At 48.5% G+C, this 19,709-nt stretch overlaps 1 protein-coding gene across 1 annotated transcript; it reads right to left on the minus strand.

Moving 5' to 3' along the window:
- Positions 1 to 1,300: 1,300 nt before the first annotated feature.
- Positions 1,301 to 17,381, minus strand: LOC142817757 (uncharacterized). The gene is made up of 5 exons (XM_075895335.1): positions 17,244 to 17,381; positions 7,301 to 7,361; positions 7,162 to 7,187; positions 6,816 to 6,894; positions 1,301 to 6,731 (listed from the first exon to the last, which is right to left on the minus strand). Exons 2-5 carry the CDS (start codon positions 7,356 to 7,358, stop codon positions 1,378 to 1,380), a joined length of 5,517 nt encoding a protein of 1,838 aa, XP_075751450.1. The 5' UTR covers positions 7,359 to 7,361; positions 17,244 to 17,381; the 3' UTR covers positions 1,301 to 1,377.
- Positions 17,382 to 19,709: the final 2,328 nt, after the last annotated feature.

Below are 19,709 nucleotides of genomic sequence, written 5' to 3' on the forward strand. Positions count from 1 at the left end.
GTCGCGGACTCAAATCTCGGAGATGGCGGTCGCATTTCGACGAAGGCAATATGCTCGAGGCCTGTGTGCTTAGATTTTTAGGTGTAAAAGACAATCATGTCTCGTTAAGAGTGTGTCAGATGATGTCCCAATAATAATATAATATAATTTCTGGGTAGTGGGATAAGCAGAACGAACAGCGGAAGTGCCTCAGACGGGCTGGCCGACGTTTCAATAAGAGCACCTTTTTTTCTCAAAGGCCTCCTCGGTCCTCTTATAGAAACGTAGGCCAGGCCAATGTCTGAGGCACTTTCTCTTTTCATTCTGCTTATCCCACTAAGTGTTTATATCGGTCGGCTCCCATCTTGATTTTAGATTCATAAAGTTTCGTCAAAAATGTCAGATGGTCAAAATTTCTGGAGTCCTCTACTACATCATTTCTTGTAATCAGATCGTGGTTTTGGGAGGTAAAATCCGAACAACAAAAGACAATGCATTCTTGGAAAAAGTAACAGCACAAACAAACGAAAAACCTACGTGAAGTAGCGTACAGGAAACAAAAATAACGCAGTTCTGTTGCTTACAGCGGGGTTGATTTATACTGCCATGTAATTTTGATTACATGCACGTGCAACCCACACTTTTTTTCAAAATTAGTTTCTGTTATCTTGCCAGCATACTTCTTTTGCATGATTGTTTTACAAATGGTGCATATCTTTTGTGCATGCTTGTCAAGTGAAAAGCCCACTTTAAGGTGAAGGGCTTTGGGAACAATGTTCACGGGGCGGCGTCACCGCGGCCGCAGTGTGAACGTACCTGTGAATCCATTCGTACCCTTCAGTAAAAAAAGGAAAGGAAAGCACATAGTTTGCATATAAACTATTAGTGTTTGTCAAACTACAATGAGAACGAAGGTCGTAATGCAAAAGGGTTCAGGATGCTGAATTTCACGCAATAACATACAAGGTTTAACAATTATCACGTTTATCCCAATTCAAGATATACTGCTAATACAAACCATACACATAAAGAAAGATTAAAACAACTGCTCAATAGCAGTACCCTCCTGGCCACTTTAATTAGTTTTAAATTCAGTATGGCTACAGTTCTGGCACTACAATAAAGTACTAAAAGCAATTGAACCGTCAGCTCATTTTCTGATTTGGGTTATCACTGTGTGTTTCGTGCTTGTCTTGCATCACTATGCTCGTAGTGCAGTTCTTGCTCAGAGACATGACATTTCTTTTTCTTTACATATTTTGTGAACGCTGTTCTAGTGTTCCTGAAGCAGCAGTAAAGAACCAAGTAATCTACAACAATGTCTTTTTAAATCATTCGTTTATTAAAACAGTCAGTTTCTGCAGTTCCTAACGTGTTCCCCGCAGCATGGAGACTGTACTACCGTGTTCCGAGCGGGATGAACGTGTACTTGATGCTCAATGGTTTACTTTGGAGCTTGTGGACCGCTGTGATGAGGACGAACCCAGCACGATTGTCGACAACGAAATTTGAAGCCGGTCTTCCGTACTGGTACACCTGCGTATTCACACTTACGCCGTCGTCGCCTCCACTGTCCACGTCGATGTTCGGCTTAAACCACTCCCTCGTGATCCCAAGGCCATGAGCTTCACTTCGAACGTCGTCGTTTGCAACTTCTACATGACCAGCCGCCCCGTCTTCGCGGGAGCTGAAGGTGTAGTTTATGCTCAAGACGTCGGCGGAGAAACGGTGAACTCTCGTGATGACTGTGAAGTCCTGGTTCGCACTTATTCGGTTCTTGACGAGAGGCCTTCCGTTCTGGTAGATCTCAGTGTGCGAGACGACAAATCCTGTTCCCTGGGTGTTGATGGCTATGTTGGGTGTGACCTGCGGTTCTCCATAACGTGCAGGTCTTACTAAACGCAATTCGTGCCAGAAGGGTCTCGTTCTTGTGAAGTGGTTTCTTCGCATCAAAGGAATGTAGGGATGGGCGTACGGCGGCATAGGAAGACTAGGGTTTCTGCGGGCGTGAAAAAATGGGAAAAATTGTTGCTGCGAAATGAGGTTGTTTGAAAACCGGGGATCGGCTACCTTCACCATCTTTCCGTAATGGTGGTGTGGACGACGTACCACAGGCTTAATATGGATTATAGGATGTTTAGCAGTCGCGAGTATGTTTGACGTCACAAATCTAACCTTGTTGACTTGGCTGCCGTGCTGTACTGCCACATCGACGTTATTGCCTATCATTGTTTCGTTCGTAGTAATGCCCTTTGGATGATTTTGAGTCATCGTCACTTGCTTATTGAAAGCTTGTTGGTTACTTCGGTGAACTTCCACTTGTACACTCTTTCCACTTGCCGTTCTGTTCACCATCACCATTGTGAATGGATTTTGAATGAATACTTGGTTTTGGACGCTTGACGACTGAGCGCCTGAACCTTGAGTGCCAACTTGAATTGAAACGTCAGAGTGAGTTCCAGTGACTGTCTTGTTGAATGTCATTCCTGTCCAAGGATTTCTGACCGAGACTTGAATCTTGGGTTGACCTTGAGTGCCACCCATGGCTTTCACTCTGATGCCGTTACTGGTGTCATCCGTTGCCTCTGTGGAATGGTTCTGTGCAGCGACCAGTCTGTTGATGTCTCTCTGAGCGCCCCCAATGACTTGCTGGTTCACAACTCTCCCGGTCATGGTTCTGTTGACTACTGTTTCCGTCCAAGGATTCTGGATCACAATTTGTGAAGATGCAGCACTCTGAGCCTTGCGTTGAACTTCCACATTGACGCCGCTGGTAGATATAGTTTTGTTTATGGAAACACCGGTCCATGGGATTTCAACCAATGTTCGACTGATAATTCTACCGGCGCCTAGCGCTGCGTTTTTGTTTTCATCAACAGTTTTGTTAAGTGACGATCCTGTTTGTGAATCTTGAAAAACTTCAGGCTCCGAAGCCGTTTGCACAGCACGCCCCACCTGGATGCCAACACCATTTCCAGTGACTGTCTTGTTGACCGTAACACCGGTCCACGGATTTTGGATTACTATTTCTTTATTCAGAGCTACCCCTGCGCTTTGCTTGATTGAGATGCTGGCACCGGTACCGGGGCTTGTTGTTTTGTTAACGGTGACTGCTGCGAAATGATTTTCTGCTGCCATGTTAACGGTTCCTTCCACGCTTCGTTGGACTTCGACATTAATGTTGTTTGGGCTAACGGTTTTGTTAATTTTCACTACTGCCCACGGGTTTCCATCAATCACTTGATTATTGGGGGCTCCGCCAAAGCCGCGATGCACCGAGATGCTTGTGCCTTCTCTCCTGATGGTTTTGTTAATAGATGTTCCTGTCCAGGGGTTATAAACCTCGATTCGTTTGCTTGTTGCGAATCCTGGCAAATCACGCTGAACGGAGACGTTGACACGGCTATCACCCAAAGACTTGTTAACTGTCACTCCTGCCAAAGAATTTTGCACAGTTATCCCAACACGAGGAGTTTTTTTCATGTTACGCTGGACTTCCACGTTCACATTTCCAGTGCCAAACGTGTCGCTGACTCCTAATTTGGTCCATGAGTTGTCGATGGCCACGTAGCCGCTAGAAGGTTTTCCAGAGTCTGGCTGAACTGAAATGTTGACAGCGTTGCCACTTAAGCTTTTGTTGACTGTCACTCCCACGAATGGATTTTGTACAACTATATGCTTGCTAACGTATCCTTGTGGGATGCCCTTGATGTCCACATTGGCATTTTCAGGGACTGTCCTGCTGGTTTCTGCTGCATCCTGATTTGCTCTGTCCTCTGTGTGGCTGCCTCGCTGGACAGAAACGTTGACGCTTGGTCCTGCGATTACTTTACTAGCATTCACTTGTGCCCATGGGTTTTGAATGATTACGTTGCTGCTAGAAACTTCCTGTCCGGCACGCTGCACTGTAGCGCTGACGCCATTGTTAATTATGGTCTTGTTGACTTGCACACCCGTCCAAGAATTTTCTATCAATATTTGCTTCCCGGCAACTCCTTGGTTATTGTGCTGGATTTTAACGTTCAAGTCACCGCCAGTAATAGTTTTGTTGATCTTTACTGCACCCGTCGAGCTTTCAACTAGGATTCGCTGACTTGAGGACAGTTGGGAATCTCGCTTTATTTGCACATTAGCAGCTCGTGCGGGTAATGTTTTATTGATGGTCACGCCTATCCAGGGATTTCGTATTACAAATTGACTGCTGGTGGTTGCGTTACTTCCGCGCTGCACTTGCAAGTTGACACCGTTTGCACTGATCGTTTTGTTGACATTTACTCCAGTCCAAGGTTTCTGGAGGAGTATTTGACTGTTAGGAACATTTTGTTGGTCACGCTGTACGCTGACACCACCTCCCGTTACAGTTTTGTTCACTGTAACCCCCGTCCATGGGTTTTGAATCTGAATTTGGTGGCTTGGAAACACTCCGGAGTCGTGCTCAATCTCAACGCTCGTTCCTTGCGCGGTAACTGTTTTGTTGACTGTAACTCCTATCCATGGATTCCGGACTACAACCTGACTACTAGCTATGCCTTGATTTCCGCTTTGCACTTGAATGTTGACACCTTTCTCATCTATCGTTTTGTTTATAGACACTCCATTCCTCTGGTTCTGAATGAGTAGTTGGCTTCTTGGACTTAGTTGCTCACGCTGGACCGTGATGCTGACACCGCTATCTGTAACAGTTTTATTCACCGTCACTCCTGTCCAGGGGCTCTTTACCAGCACTTGTTTCCTCAAGGTTGCTTGCTCTTCTTGTTTAATTTCGACATTAACATTCCTGTCATCGATTGTCTTATTAACTGTTATCCCCATCCACGGGTTGTGAACCAACACTTGATGTATCGGCGAAGCTGGTTTTTCACGCTCTATTTGTTCACTGGTAGCTTGCGCCGTTACCGTTTTGTTGATTGTCACTCCTCTCCAAGGACTCTTGATGGCTACTTGGCTTTTGGGAACCACATTACTTTCACGCTGAACTTGCAAGTATACACCACCAGCGGTCAATGTTTTATTTATAGTCACACCAGTCCATGGGTTTTGAACTACAATTTGTCTGTCAGGAACTCCTGGTTGATCACGCTGTACGGACACACTGACGCCGTTTCCACTCACGGTCTTGTTGACAGTCAATCCTGTCCAAGGATTTCGAACAAATATCTGTGCCTTCGGAGGCGCTGGCTCCTTTCTTTGGATTTCCACATTTACATTGCCTGAAGAGACTATTTTGTTGACCGTAACTCCTGTTCGTTGATTTTGTATGAGTACTTGGTTACCTGCAGTTACTCGAGGATCACGCTTCACTTGGACGGAAGCGCCTTGTGCGGTAACTGTTTTGTTTATCGTCACTCCAGCCCAGGGATTTTTGACAATGATATGACTGCTTGGAGCTCCACGAGTCCCTGGTTGCACCTTGACGTTCATGCTGCTTCCAGCAACTGTTTTATTGACTGTTACTCCAGATGCAAGCTTTCGAGTGAGGCTGATATTTCCGCCACGTCTCGCTTGTGGTTGAACCGATGCGCTGATTTGCCTTCCTTGGGCTGATAGGGTGCGTTGCCCAGGCGTCATGCGCCTCGCTGGCGTGAACGAAGGTCGTGCGACTACATGTCCTCGCCATGGTTCAGTCTGCTGCCGTCGGCGTTGGTCGTGCGAAAGTAATTGGCCTTGTGTAAATTGGTTCTCCACCACCGTGCGTTGACGAGTTCGTTGTTGCCTGAAACGCTGTTCACGAGCCCTATGTGTCAGCAACCATTGCTGCCTCTCTCGATACCGCCTTTGCTCCTCAAGCCTTCTCCGCTTTTCGTTCCTTAAAAGCTGCTGATGCTGCAGACGTTTCCTAGCCAACTCTCGTCGCTGCCTTTCTTGCCAGAGCCGCAATCTCTCTTGCTGCTGCTCAATTCTTCCTTTCGGGGTTTTCGAACTTTTTAACGTCGCAATTTCTTCACCTTTAACGGACGATGAGGTTTCGCGGTGCAGCCAGGGCACCTTTGCTGAGAGCCACGGGAAAACACGAGCCAAGGCACTAGACTGTTGCGGTTTAACGTTGATCGTTGGTAAGGACGAAATCCACGCCTTGGCCTGATTGAGATGTCGTTGCGCTAAAGCCATTCCAGGGAGGCTTCTGTTGTGAGCCGGGAAAATCACAGAACCTCCCGGAAAAGTCTGTTGCACCAGACTGAATGGCAAAGAGTTGGCGTACGTCGCCACTTGAGGGTGCGAGTTATCTAAGCCCGCTGTATCACGTTCTACGCGGTTAGAATAGCGGCTTGGTTCATTCCGAAGGGAAGTCGTCGTAACTGGATCGGCGCTGTACAAAAGCAGTTGTCGTGGCTGAGCAGCGTACGTTTCTGGCTTTTCTGGCACTGCCGCTTGTTCGTGGGAAGTCTCTGGCTGGGGTGCCGTTGGTGAGACAGCAGGGTAGGTTTTCTGTTGTGGATCCGTTTGCGGCTGTATTGGATATGGCTGCGGCTGATATTCCAAAGGCTGAAGGGCGTATGCCTGAGGTGACGGTACTAACCATGGCTTGGGCGTATACGACCGAACGAAGTGTATCGGTGGAGGTGCAAGTAGTGGCTGAGGGTACAGTAGTGCCTGAGGCGTCAGTGCTGGCTGCAGAACGTAAACTTGAGACTGCGGCACCGCTGATTGAAACACGTACGGTTGTGACTGCACCGGGGCCGGCTGAGAAGCGGGGTAGGCCTTTTTCGCCGCTGCTATTGGCTGGACAGCTGCAGCAGCGGCGTAAGGACTACCTGCATACAGAACGTTTAAGGTTAATGAAATCGTGATGCCACGACGCAAGTTACTAGCTTGTGGCAAGAACTTGTGAAACAGACCTTTCTTTAGCGCCCGGAAGGCGAGTCCTCTCTGCATGTACGCATTGCTAATCGCCAAGCCGTCGGGCGCAGTGCCCATCTGCGAGACAAAGGGATATAAATATCTTACAGTAAATATACACTCATAAGTACAACGCCAGCAAGATAAACAAAAGGCTAGATAGATAGATAGATAGATAGATAGATAGATAGATAGATAGATAGATAGATAGATAGATAGATAGATAGATAGATAGATAGATAGATAGATAGATAGATAGATAGATAGATAGATAGATAGATAGATAGATAGATAGATAGATAGATAGATAGATAGATTAAATAAATAAGTATATAGGCACTGTACCGGAAAGTTGTACTGGGCCAACGCATCTGAAAAGGAGGTAGAGTAAGAAAATTAACTAATGTATCCCATTGAACTTCAAACCATGCACGTACAGACGATAACATGCTCCGCAAGAACTGTATAAGTGTAGATAACTTACCTTGCCTGCAAACGAACAGTAACACGGCAAAGGAGTAGAAAACGACTGATATTTTCATTTCCTGGAAGAAAAAAAAAAGAAAGGAAGGTAGACATGTAGTTGACATTACGCTACATTAAATATATACCGACAACGCCGACATCTATAGATTCAGATATTGAGATGCGATAATGGTACATTTGCGGACCCATGCGAGTGGAGCGTGGGTGTTCGAGAAATGAAAACATCAATTAAAGATTAAATTATAGAATTCTGTGAGCCAAAATACGGTGTAATTACGAGGATGTCTTGTCGAGGTACTCCGTATGAATTTTGATCACTTGGAGCTGCACGTGCACCTAAATTTAACTAAGCTTAACATGTAGCTAAATCTAACTACACAGTTTTTTTTTTTTGCATTTAGACGGTGTCGAAATGCGGCGGCCGGTGCTGTTAATGAGACTTAAGGGCTAAGGTGAAGCTGTAGTAACTGTGCTATATATATATATATATATATATATATATATATATATATATATATATATATATATATATATATGTGTGTGTGTGTGTGTGTGTGTGTGTGTGTGTGTGTGTGTGTGTGTGTGTGTGTGTGTGTGTGATTCAAAAAAGAAGTTCTGTGGGTCCGGTGCAAATATAATTAAGAATAAAGGAGCACACTTCCGAAAATTTGCTAATTGTTTACTCTACGTTTCGGCCGTGGCACGGCCTTCGTCAGGATTCAGGATATATATATATATATATATATATATATATATATATATATATATATATATATATATATATATATATATATATATATATAATGAGATATAACAGACAGTAATGCCAAGGAATGTACAGGGGAAGTTATTAACATTAATGGAATGTAAATAAGAAGAAAGAAAAGTGGATGAAAAAATTACCAACTGTAAGCAGGAATCGAACCTACGACCTTCGAATTACGCGTTCGATGCTCTAACCACTGAGCTATTACAGCGGCACTCCCTCCATCCACTTTTTTGGGTTTATCTGTGAATTTAGAAGTAGGAGCGACAGTCAGCGCCATCTATAAGCCAAACAACGAGTGTGAAAACACTCTTATGCGCATGTTTGGCGTCACGTAGCACGTGAACTTATTATGAGCGGGCAGCTGATTAATTGTCCCTCTTATACAACCTAAACACACCAAGTCTGCCAGTACGAGACCCTCGTTCAATGAAATAAGGGAAAGAAGTGTATACCTAAGGGCTCGTTTTTCCGTGTATTTAACACAATAATAATGAGATATAACAGACAGTAATGCCAAGGAATGTACAGGGGAAGTTATTAACATTAATGGAATGTAAATAAGAAGAAAGAAAAGTGGATGAAAAAATTACCAACTGTAAGCATAATTCGAAGGTCGTAGGTTCGATTCCTGCTTACAGTTGGTAATTTTTTCATCCACTTTTCTTTCTTCTTATTTACATTCCATTAATGTTAATAACTTCCCCTGTACATTCCTTGGCATTACTGTCTGTTATATCTCATTATTATTGTGTTAAATACACGGAAAAACGAGCCCTTAGGTATACACTTCTTTCCCTTATATATATATATATATATATATATATATATATATATATGGTAGTAAATGACAAAAAGAACAATATATGAGTGCCTTTAAGCGGTGCATGTGATGTGAAAAGGCATGGGAAATAAAGCTGAAATTACTCGTACTGCGTGCTGATATGGACAAGCGCGTGATGAGTCACAAGTGTTAGTGGAGTTGTCGCGGTTGTGACTCTATTGAAACAAGTTAACTAGACGCAATAATCAATGCGCGGAAAACGATTTGTTTCGGAACCAACCGTAGATGTATCTTGGGTCTCTGAGAACGTCTTCTTTTTAAAAAATGACCCTACCTTCCCAAAGAGAATCGTGAGAAAATGCGAATGCATTTCTTGCATTGAGAGAGGGTGCCGTTGCCGTCAGACATTCGCCTTCACCGACTTCTGCCATCGCCTTGAGAGGCGCCCAGCCAGCGAATGGTCGAGAGTGAAGAGCGAGTGGACGGGAGAGAGGGGTCCAGCCTTCAAAGCGGCGTCTCGAGCACACATTTCCGGATGTCTTTGAGAGGCTCCCAGCCAGTGAACGGTCGAGAGTGAGGCGCGAGCGGACGGGAAAGTGGGGCACAGAGAGGATAGAGAGTGAACGGCGAGAGAAGGAGTGGTGAAGCAGCTGCACCTACCTTCTTTTACGCTCTCTCACACCACATGTTCCGGTTTCTGGGGCGAAGATAAGCGAGAAAGAGACAGAGAGGTTCAGGAAAGGAAAAGACTCAACAGCACGGCTCAGCACCTGAGGGGGGGGGGGGCATTAAATATGTGAATAACAAAGAAGAAAAATGGCGTCCATAACCAAGGACGTGGCGGGCGGCTTCTATAGCTGGTTGTCTGGTCCGGTCTCCTCAAGGAAGCAAAGAACCTCCTTGAGGCCCTGGGTGTGGTGCCGTGCAGGAAAGAGAAGGTCCCTCTGTGTAGCCACGGGTAGACCGTGGCGACGGAGTGCGGCGAGCAAGACGCCGCGTTGTGTGCAAAGCGCTGGGCAAACACACAACACGTGCTCGATGATTTCAGCTGCTCTGCATGCAATGTACGCAGGGCACGAGGCTCTTCCAAGCTGATGACGCCGGGCCTCAGGCCAGGAGCAGCCGATGCGTAAGAGAAGTAGCAGAGATCTCTTCTTCCTGGTGAAACCCCGGTCAGGTTGCCGGGTTTGTGGCTCCATCCTTGCTACATGATTGTCAGGGTAGCAGCGTAGCAACAGCCTCCTCAATGTGAGCCTTGAAAAGTCTGAGGCGACCACGGTACTGCACATAGGGACGGCAGAGTGATGTGCTTCTTTCGCCAGGGCGTCTGCCTGCTCGTTTCCCTGGATTCCTACATGAGATGGGACCCAGTGCAGAGAAACATCGACGTCACTGGCTAGGAGTAGTAGTTTGGTGCGAGCACCTGCGTTGCGAAACCTGCCCGTTCCCGTTTTGCCAAGGCCAGCAACACAGCTCTTGAGTCGCACGTGACAGCCACGGGGCACGTGAGGGGGTTTGCTGCCAGGAGGTCAACTGCCAGGTGGAGACCGGCCGTCTCTGCAGCGGTAGAGCAGACCGCAAACGACAGATGGCAGGAGGCCGTCCAACCAAGTGCTGGCATAACGCAGGAAGCTGTGGCCGAGCCTGTGTTTGGGATGACGGAGCCGTCCGTGTACGCAATAAGCCTTCCAGCCAGCTCTTCCTTTATCTTGGAGGCAGATGCCTGCTTGAGTGCGCAAATGGGTGAGAGACGGTTGTAGAGCCCTCCCAGACCAGTGTTGCTAGCCAGTCGTTTTTCTGTTGGCGGGGGAAGAGGAGCGGCTGGAGGCACCGGTCCCACAGCTGCTTGATAGATTTGCAGCAGCTCGCCCGTCCGAGATCCTGGTCGACTTTACAGCCGGGAAAGCGGGGAGCACCCATCAGGAGCATGGGCTAGCCGACCAATGTGTAGAGGCCCACGTTGCTTTAGGAGCAGGGAGAGAGGCCAGACACCCGCCTATGCCAGGGTGGCTGCGACTTGAGAGGACCGCGGCTGGCCAAGGACACAGCGAATGAAGCCCCTATGCAGTAACTCGAGGTGCTCCACAAGCCGCCGAGGAAGTGCTACCACGGGAAATGCGTGCAGTAGCCGTTATGTTGCTGCTGCTGTGTAAAGACGAAGAGCCCGGGATGGTGAGCAGCCGTGGCAACTGAGGAAGATGCCCTTCTCTGCCTGCTGGGCTCTCTTCACCATGCACATGGCTTCCTTGACTGCGGGGGCCCAGGACAGCCTATGATCGATGTGAAGCCCAAGATAGGGCTTGGGCTTCTCAAAACCGCAAAAACCTATCTTTGGCTTCCCAAAACCGTGGGTATTGTGGTGCCCTTGATGGTTACACGGGCCACTCTGCTGAGTGTTCTTGGTATGGGGTTCACAAGAAAGTGTCTTCATTTTGGCCGGAGAGACAGCCAGACCTACAAATGCGACATGGTCGACTACAGCATTCAGTGCAGCAGGCAAGATTGGACAGTTCGCAGATTCTTGGTAGGGCCCCAGTTCTACAAGGCGACGTCGCCAGCGTATATGAAACATTGTACTGGGTAGCGCTGGCCGGAAGGAATGACAGATGGCAGGCGTGCCAATGCGACGTTGAATAAGAAAAGGCTCAGTACAGAACCCTGTGGCGTCCCTGTCGATACCGGTTGTGGAGAGCTGAGCGCGTGGCCGACTCTCACGCGGAAAATCTGCCCGACAGAAAACCCTGCACAAAGCACGGCATGCGGCCGTGCACTCCCAGGGCTGCTAGTGCCTGCATGACTGCCAGGTGCGGCAGGCCATCAAATGCATTTGGCACGTCCAAAAGCACTAAGAGGGCCGCCTCTTTCATGCTTCTTGCATGCTCCAGTGCCGACACAACCTCACTAAGCGAGTCTGCTGTGCAGCGGTGGCGCCGGAATCTAGTCTGCTGCTTGGGAAAGTAGTCCAGGGCTCTAGCAATCCACTCTAGGCGGGCCAAGACCATTGCTTTCATCACCTTGCAGGTGGCTGGGGTAAGAGAGACAGGCCTGTGCGATGAAATGGTCGACGCTGGCTTACGCGCTTTTAGGATCGGCACGATGATGGCAGTAAGCCAGGACTTAGGTTGCTGTCCGCTGTTCCAGATGTCATTGAAGTAGTCAAGCAGATGGGCCTTCTCACTGTGCCAGATCGCCCAGCATCTGAAACGTAACTCCGTCCGCTCCCGGTGTGCTTCGTGGCTTCGAGTGGTTGAGAGACGCGGTCAGTTCATGGGGCAGGAGCGGTTCGTTGCACAGGGCTGCCACTCTCAATGGTAAAGGCAGGGTGGTGTGTATGGGTTATACATACTCGTCTGTCAAAGAGCCGGGCCTCGGCTGGTAGTCCTGGTAGTCTCGTTGCAAATTGACTCGTCATGAGGTCCGCCGGAGCGAGCTACGTGAGGTACAGAGAAATGGCCATGGCCAGTATAGGCTGACGAATGGCTGGCACGTGCTGCAGCGATCGCAGAAGCCGCCACGCAGTTGAACTGCGTCGAGAGGTGGAGATGGTACTGCAGACACACTCTCAACTTTGCTTCCGTCTTTGGTTTGCATGGCGTCTACAGACGGCTTCCAGCCGCCTGAAAGCTGTCCAATCATCTGCCGCGGAACTGCGGATGGTACGGTGCTCGGTCATTCTCCGCCTAGCCTACAACTGTAGCTGCTTTAACTTAGGAACGGAACGTCCGGGCTTGGTTCTCGACACAATGGTAACCGCTTTAGCACTGTCGATTACATGCTGCAGGAATTTGTTCTCCGAATGAGTCGCACTGAGTCGTCGAAATATGTCCCCGATTGACCGTAGAGCAAGCTCAGCTTCTGGGGGAGGGCACAGTGTTGGTGTTCAGGAAAAATCAAAGTGATCTGAAGCCCAGGTGTCTGTACTGATCGACCAGGTGCACGCACAATGCTCTGTTGCGATACTAATGTCAATAGCAGTATGCACGTCTCTACGCACAAAGGTGGGCTCCCCAGTGTTCAAAATTTCAAGGCCTGCTCGAAGGATGACACCCGCAGTGGCTTCGCCCTGAGGACAACTGCTGTCACCACCCCAGGCAGTATGGTGACCGTTCAAGTCTCCGCAGAGGAGAAAATTATGGCCCAGGCGAGCAACTAGGGGAAGCAGGCTGGAAGCGTTCCTGGATTTGTTAGGATGCACGTGGAATCTGGCCACAGTGGTGTCCCAAGAGCTTAGACGCACTGTTATAGCACAACATTCCAACGGGCTACTTGTGAGGTCATCAACACGGACTACCGTGTGTGCGATAGAAAAACGCACGTACACGGCACATCGCGCAACGTCTTGAGGGTGGCCATCAACCAGGCATGGCTCATCGGAGCATCCGGAGACAGTACAGGATGTGGTACTGCAGTAGCCGGCAAATCCGATCAGCCATGGAGTTTTGCTGGTGTCGTAAACTTCCTGCAGAACGAGTACATCGTACTCGTCTTGAAGCAAGCGTTGTTTAAGTTCAAAGTTTCACGGCCGCAACGAGTTTATGTTCTACTGGAGAATACGTGCACGGCGGCTGGGCCCTTGACTATCCATAGTGGCTGGAAGTTTTCTGCAAGCCACCGGCCTGGAGGCAGATGACTTTCAGTGGACTGTCTGATGGGAGGAGTTCACCTACCGCCCACAGAGTGAGATGCAGCGAGGCGATGATGGCGTCTCGCGGATCATCCCGCAATCGCGGCACGGCCTCGGCAGAAAGCGCCGCAGCAGGAGTAATAGGATATGCATTGGAATCAGTTATAGGTGGCACCAAACGAACACTGGCCTGCTGGCGGGCAGGGGTTGGTACCGAGCGTTGTGCACCGGAATCGGCCTGTGCGCGTGGCTGCGCTAGCAGGCGGACCCGTCAGCTGTGGATAATTTTCTTCCTGTATCATGGTGTACACAGATCGTCTGGAAAGCGGTACCGAAGAGGAGGCCGGGATGGTGGCCACCTTGCGTGCCTCTTGCCATTTACGACAGGTGGAAGTATTTGCTACGTGGTTATGACCACAGTTTACACAGTGTGCTCTGGCACCGCAGCTTTCTGTGGAGCGATGACTCTGACCACAACGTAGGCAGCATTTGGCGTACCTGCAGGTGGCTGTTGCGTGACCGAGGCAGCCACACTGCATGCACTGCAATGGACGCGGCCTGGCAGGGCGCACTCGACACCACAGCTTGAAGGGGCTCACGTGCTTTGGTGGGACAGGGCCAGCAAACCGCTGCGTTGCTGCATTTCTGCTCCGTACCGCAGCCACCACCTGGACGCTTGACTCAATGCCCTGCAGCAGCTCGTGATCCGCAAGGTCACCTTCCACACCGTGCAGGTATCCTGTGCTGTATCCTCGGTTAGCAGAGATTCGGGTGGACACGGGGATGCCGCAGAGCTCCATGACACCAAGAAGGCACTCCCGGGAGGACACGGCGGCTGCCGCGATATTTCGGCGGCTGTTGACTAGCACCTTGATGACACCACGCGGCGACGATAGCGCACACGCCAGCATCAAGTGCGATATTGGAGTGAAGGCACCGTTTGTTGCTGACGGCTTGAATAAAACTGTCCCTGCTACGGCTGGGTCAACGGGAATCTCGGGAGATGCGGCGAGTGCTCTTGCACGTCCACGGGCCCCCCTTGAGCACACCAGAGTGAAATTCTCCGGAGCTGGAACGGTAGCTTGCGGCGCAGAACTTTCGGCCGTGCTGGCGCTGTGAGGAACCTCCTGTGTGCACGGAGATTGCGACGCGGTTGCAGTGCCTGCGTGCACCGCAGGTCGATTTGGGAGTTGCGGTGTACCGTGGCCCACGGCGCGCGAGGATAGGCGCGCGCGCTCGCAGCTGTTGCTATGGGAGAGAGAGTGAGGGCAGAGGGATAACATCTGCCGGCGCGCGGACGCCGCGGACAACACCGGATGCCTGACATAGCCCGACTAAGAAATGCATTCGCATTTACAAGAACAGAATTATTTTATCAGCAGGGTGGCAATGTCTCAGAAGCACCGTTCGAATAATGTTTTGCCCTTGCCTTAGCACAATATAGAAAGTATGCTGTCATTCGTATCTCGGCGTAGGAATTATAGACGCCTCTGATTTCGCTCTAAGAATTAACTCGACACAGCTTGGCGCTGCAGGCACCAAACTTGACACGCTCAGTGTAGGTGATGTAGTTAATCACCAGCACCCCTATTAGCATCAACTTTGGGCTTTCCAAAAAGCCTGCGATGCGGCGGTCAGTCTAAGTCCAACTGTCCCCACGTGGGAGCGGCCCGCGGTGTCGACCTAAGAGGTGGAACTTCTCCGGATTTGTCAATAAAGTTCTTGGTACCGTACCCCTGCGCCTCCTCTCCCTACCCAGCAAAAGAACGAGCGGGGTTAACGATGCCTACATAAGTTAAGCTAACAATACCAGTGACGAAGGTCAATGCAAGTTGTTTGCTTCCGGTTTGGCTGAAATATGAATATGCTGACAATTGTGAAAGAAAGCAGCGAAAGGGGAAAGCTCTGTGCCGTTATTGCACGTCTATTTGTTAACCTAAGAACTGCCTCTCTGCTCGTAAAGCTGTTATCAAAATAATGATGTACTATAGTTTGGACCGACAATCAGATATTTTTGCAAGCATACATCTGTTTTTTGGCAAGAAAAATTGATGATGATGGAGATGGAGGTGGAGGGCATATTTGCCACCATCTCTGCCGCAATGATACATGTGAGATGTGCGTAACTCTAGAATCACCTTAATCGCGCACTTGGGTTTTGCACGTATGCATTACCCAGGCTATATAGGTAACGATAAGCAACGTGACTATTAGTTGATGTACCTAACTAGCAGTGCGTCGCGCCCACACACTTGAGTTTACATCACAGACATATCCTTTCTCACCTACGAAGTTCAGTTTGAAGCCTCTTTTCGCAAAGGTATTAAAGAGTGCGAAGGTGTTAGAAATGTTGAGGCCGAAGACGCCTTGTTCCTCGCGTACATGCACTGCCGGTCACGTAAACGGCGCAGTCAGCGTCGGGAGGTCACGTAACGGCCAGTCAGCGTGAATGATGATAACGTTGCGCGTCAGTTTGTAATTGAGTCTCCAAAGACTAATGACTAGCGCTGTAGCAATCCAAAAGTTACTTCACAATGCTAATTGTTACTTGCAGCAAGGTTTTAATAAATGCTTTGCGACAGGGTCTTGTGTGACGCGCTAGTGAAAGTCATGTGATAAATAATTTATTAATGGGAAATGATGTATTATCGCGACCGATGTTTCGACGCGTCCCTGAAGCGCATGTGTGCGTGCATGTGCGAAGTGAACAAAGCCGTGTGACTTGGTAGACGGTAGGTGTTCTCGCGGAGAGAAACATCCTATGCTTCACCGAGCAGCATTTGTTCCGTGTCGCTTGCGGTGGTGGAATCACGTAAAATGCGACAAAAAGTCAAAGACAAACCAAGGCCTTCAATAGAGTTCATATAGTGAGTGTTCTTACTCGTCGTGCGACCAGGACATTGCATCGCATTTTGAACATACCGAGGTATAAACGTATATATCAGACGCTGTACGAAGAAACAATAGTTCAGAAGCAAGTGGTGTACCTGGAAATATTGACAAAGCCCTTTATGCTGACATTCTCCATATAATTTGACCGGAGCGTGTCACGTTGCGTGTCTCTTCATTTGTTAACTTATTCTGCTTTGCCGTGACTAGACTTCGCGAATTTTAGAACTGCCACGTGACTGGACGCTACGAGTAGCGCTTGTTCGCATTTCACGTGAATGATATCCCTATGTGACAGGACTGTATTTTTTGTTGTTTCTCCTGTTTCCGCGGGAATTGACTTCATCACTGCGTGATATTTTTGTATTGGTTGACTGACTTACGCGAACTGTCCGAAGTGCTCTTTCACGTATTTTCTTTATTGGTGCGATTTTTGCCTATTCTATTATCCGCAAGAAAGGGGTAATCGGTGCTATTCAAAAGCGCGAATATCTACGCAAGATGTATTTTAATAAGGCACAGAGTGTTCTGGCTACTGTTGAGTTTAGTATTATCATCATCATCATCGCCATCATCATTCTCAACCTGTGTTAGTCCACTGCAGGACGACGGCCTCTCCCAATGATCTCCTGTTTGCCCTGCTTTGTGTGAGCTCACTCCACTTTATCCCTGCGAACTTCCAAATGTACCTCTCTGCCTTCCCGTTTGCGTTTTCCATCCCTTGGTAACCATTATGTAGTTCTTTCTATCCACCGTTTGTCTGTCCTGCACATTACATGACCATCCCAGTGCCTTTCTTGTTTGATTGAGGTCAGCTTGGTTATAGTATGGAAATAATCAAAACAGAATGTACGGAATGAAACAAATGATGTACTCACCTCAATGCATTGGAGTACCCGAGCGTTGCATACGTCTTGCCAGCTTACATCGTTCGTGAGAAACGTCTTCGTCCGGTTTCTCTGCTTTTTATGCCTTTATCGCAAATCTGGCCACGGGAAGCGGTAGCATAATTGTCGTAACGTCATTATCGCCTCTGTCGCTGACGCCCTCGCCGCCGCCACTTTTCTCGTCGGCTTTATGGTGGCCTCCTATCTCGCCGCGCCGCCAAACGCCGCACAGATGGGCAATAAACTCGTGTTAGCACTTAGCGCAGAATGACACCTTTCAATGAAATTCTCCGTAGTTTTATATGCGATGCCGATTTACGTTCCGGGCTGCTGCGGAAAGCATTTCGTGAGATGCCTTAGCTGGTGTTGGTATTGCTGCTGGTATACAAGCCTATGGGGTTCGCTTTAACGTTTCGTATTGAGCTAATATCATCATCATCAGCAGCAGCAGCAGCAGCAGCAGCAGCCTGACTACGCCCACTGCATGACAAAGGCCTCTCCCATGTTCCGCCAGTTAACTCGGTCCTGTGCTTGCGGCTGCCAATTTATACCCGCAAACTTCTTAATCTCATCTGCCCACCTAACCTTCTGTCTGCCCCTAACCCGTTTGCCTTCTCTGGGAATCCAGTTTGTTACACTTAATGACCAGCGGTTATCCTGTCTACGCGTTACATGCCCGGCCCATGTCCATTTTCTCTTCTTGACTTCAGCTATGATATCCAAGCTTAACCCCCGTTTGTTCCCTAATCCACTCTGCTCCCTTCTTGTATCTTAAGGTTACACCTACCATTTTTCTTTCCATTTGCTCGCTGCGTCTTCCTCAATTTAAGCTGAACCCTCTTTGTAAGTCTCCAGGTTTCTGCTTCGTAGCGAAATACCGGCAAGATACAGCTGTTATATACCTTCCTCTTGAGCGATAGTGGCAATCTACCTGTCATGATTTGAGAGTGCTTGCCAAATGTGTTCCACTCCATTCTTATTCTTATAGTTACTTCACTCTCGTGGTTCGGCTCCGCGGTTATTACCTGCCCTAATTAGACATAGTCTTTTACAACTTGAAGTGGACTATTACCTATCTCGAAGCGCTGCTCTAATATAGGTCAGTATTAATCAGAACCAAACATGGTGCAGTACGAGATCAATATATAAAAAATGCCGCCCGTGCATCATCCCAGGGGGGGGGGGGGGGAGCTCGAGTACATGCGTCGCAGAGGGTTGGCAGTATCGCGTGTATGTTGCGTAATACCCCTGTCACACGTGGCAACTTAAGTGCACTTTGAGCGAGTGTACTTACGCTCACAAAGTGTCAATTCGGCGGTTCGCTGCTACACGAGAAAGCGAAGTGCACTTCGGAAAGGATGACAGTGGCAATTGTCTGTTTGTAGCCGAATATGTATTCGTTACTTTTGCGCCCGCGTCTCATCGTCTGACCACGTTGTCTTCGTTGAAGTAGCACCAGTGGCACATGCCATCGTAAATAACTAGAGAACGACTCGCCTACGCATGTGCAAGTGTGCTTGGAAGTTAACAATGCGACGGACGCAGCCATTGCACAGCACGTGATGTCACATCTCCCTAGCGAACGTGGACGCAAACTGGCCGAGGGTGAGGGTGCCAAAGTTTGTTGTAGATGGATGGCTTGTTTTATTACATATCAGTATCCGCTATAAAGAAAAGAATAGTTTAAAAATGGTATGAGAGACGCTTTAGTAAACAGCCTATTCTGTGCAAGCCACTGGTAGTACTTTGCAGCGAGTGACACTAAACTTGCTCGTGTGATTATTGGGCATGGTTGGTTTGGGAATGCCTAATTGTTATTTCGTCTTTATTATTTTTATTTATTGAATGAAGGAGAAGCGTTGTTTTCAACTAGTAGTGGAACACTGATGTGCGATGGCTAGTGAACGGTTGTGCAGCTTGAGCAGTCGGTTTTTACTAGCAGACGCTGCCTGCGTCGGTCTTGCTAAGCGAGAGAGAGGGGGAGCAAACATCTGGAAAGAGACGCAAGCATGCAACACAGGACGCGAGGCGTGAGCATGCGCGTTTTGGATGTAGACATCGCCGACGCACGACGCTTGACATCATGCGCTAAAGGGTAACATGTGTAGATGCGAAGCAGAAAGCGCGAACGCTTACACTGGCAGTGGCTTTGCGCAGGATATCAAACCTGGGGAAGCGCAAAGCACGCATTGATGGACCGCTGTTTCCTACTGGAACATGCCAATCGCTGGCAATCGGAAGTAAGAGACAGAAGGCTCCGATTAGACACAGAGACCTGCTTCTAGTTAACGCGCACACAACAAATTTTCACTCAACAACGCACAGGAGAAATCTCCCACCGGCACTACCTTGGAGGCCAAGGTCCACTGCCATTAATACGGGGTGACCAATGAATTGTTGTGTAGCGCAAGCAGTTTGTTTTAGATGCGAAGCAGCTCTTTCACTGGCCTGTGTAAC

The sequence above is a fragment of the Rhipicephalus microplus genome, chromosome 5 (assembly GCF_043290135.1).
Source record: "Rhipicephalus microplus isolate Deutch F79 chromosome 5, USDA_Rmic, whole genome shotgun sequence".
Taxonomy (NCBI): Eukaryota; Metazoa; Arthropoda; class Arachnida; order Ixodida; family Ixodidae; genus Rhipicephalus; species Rhipicephalus microplus.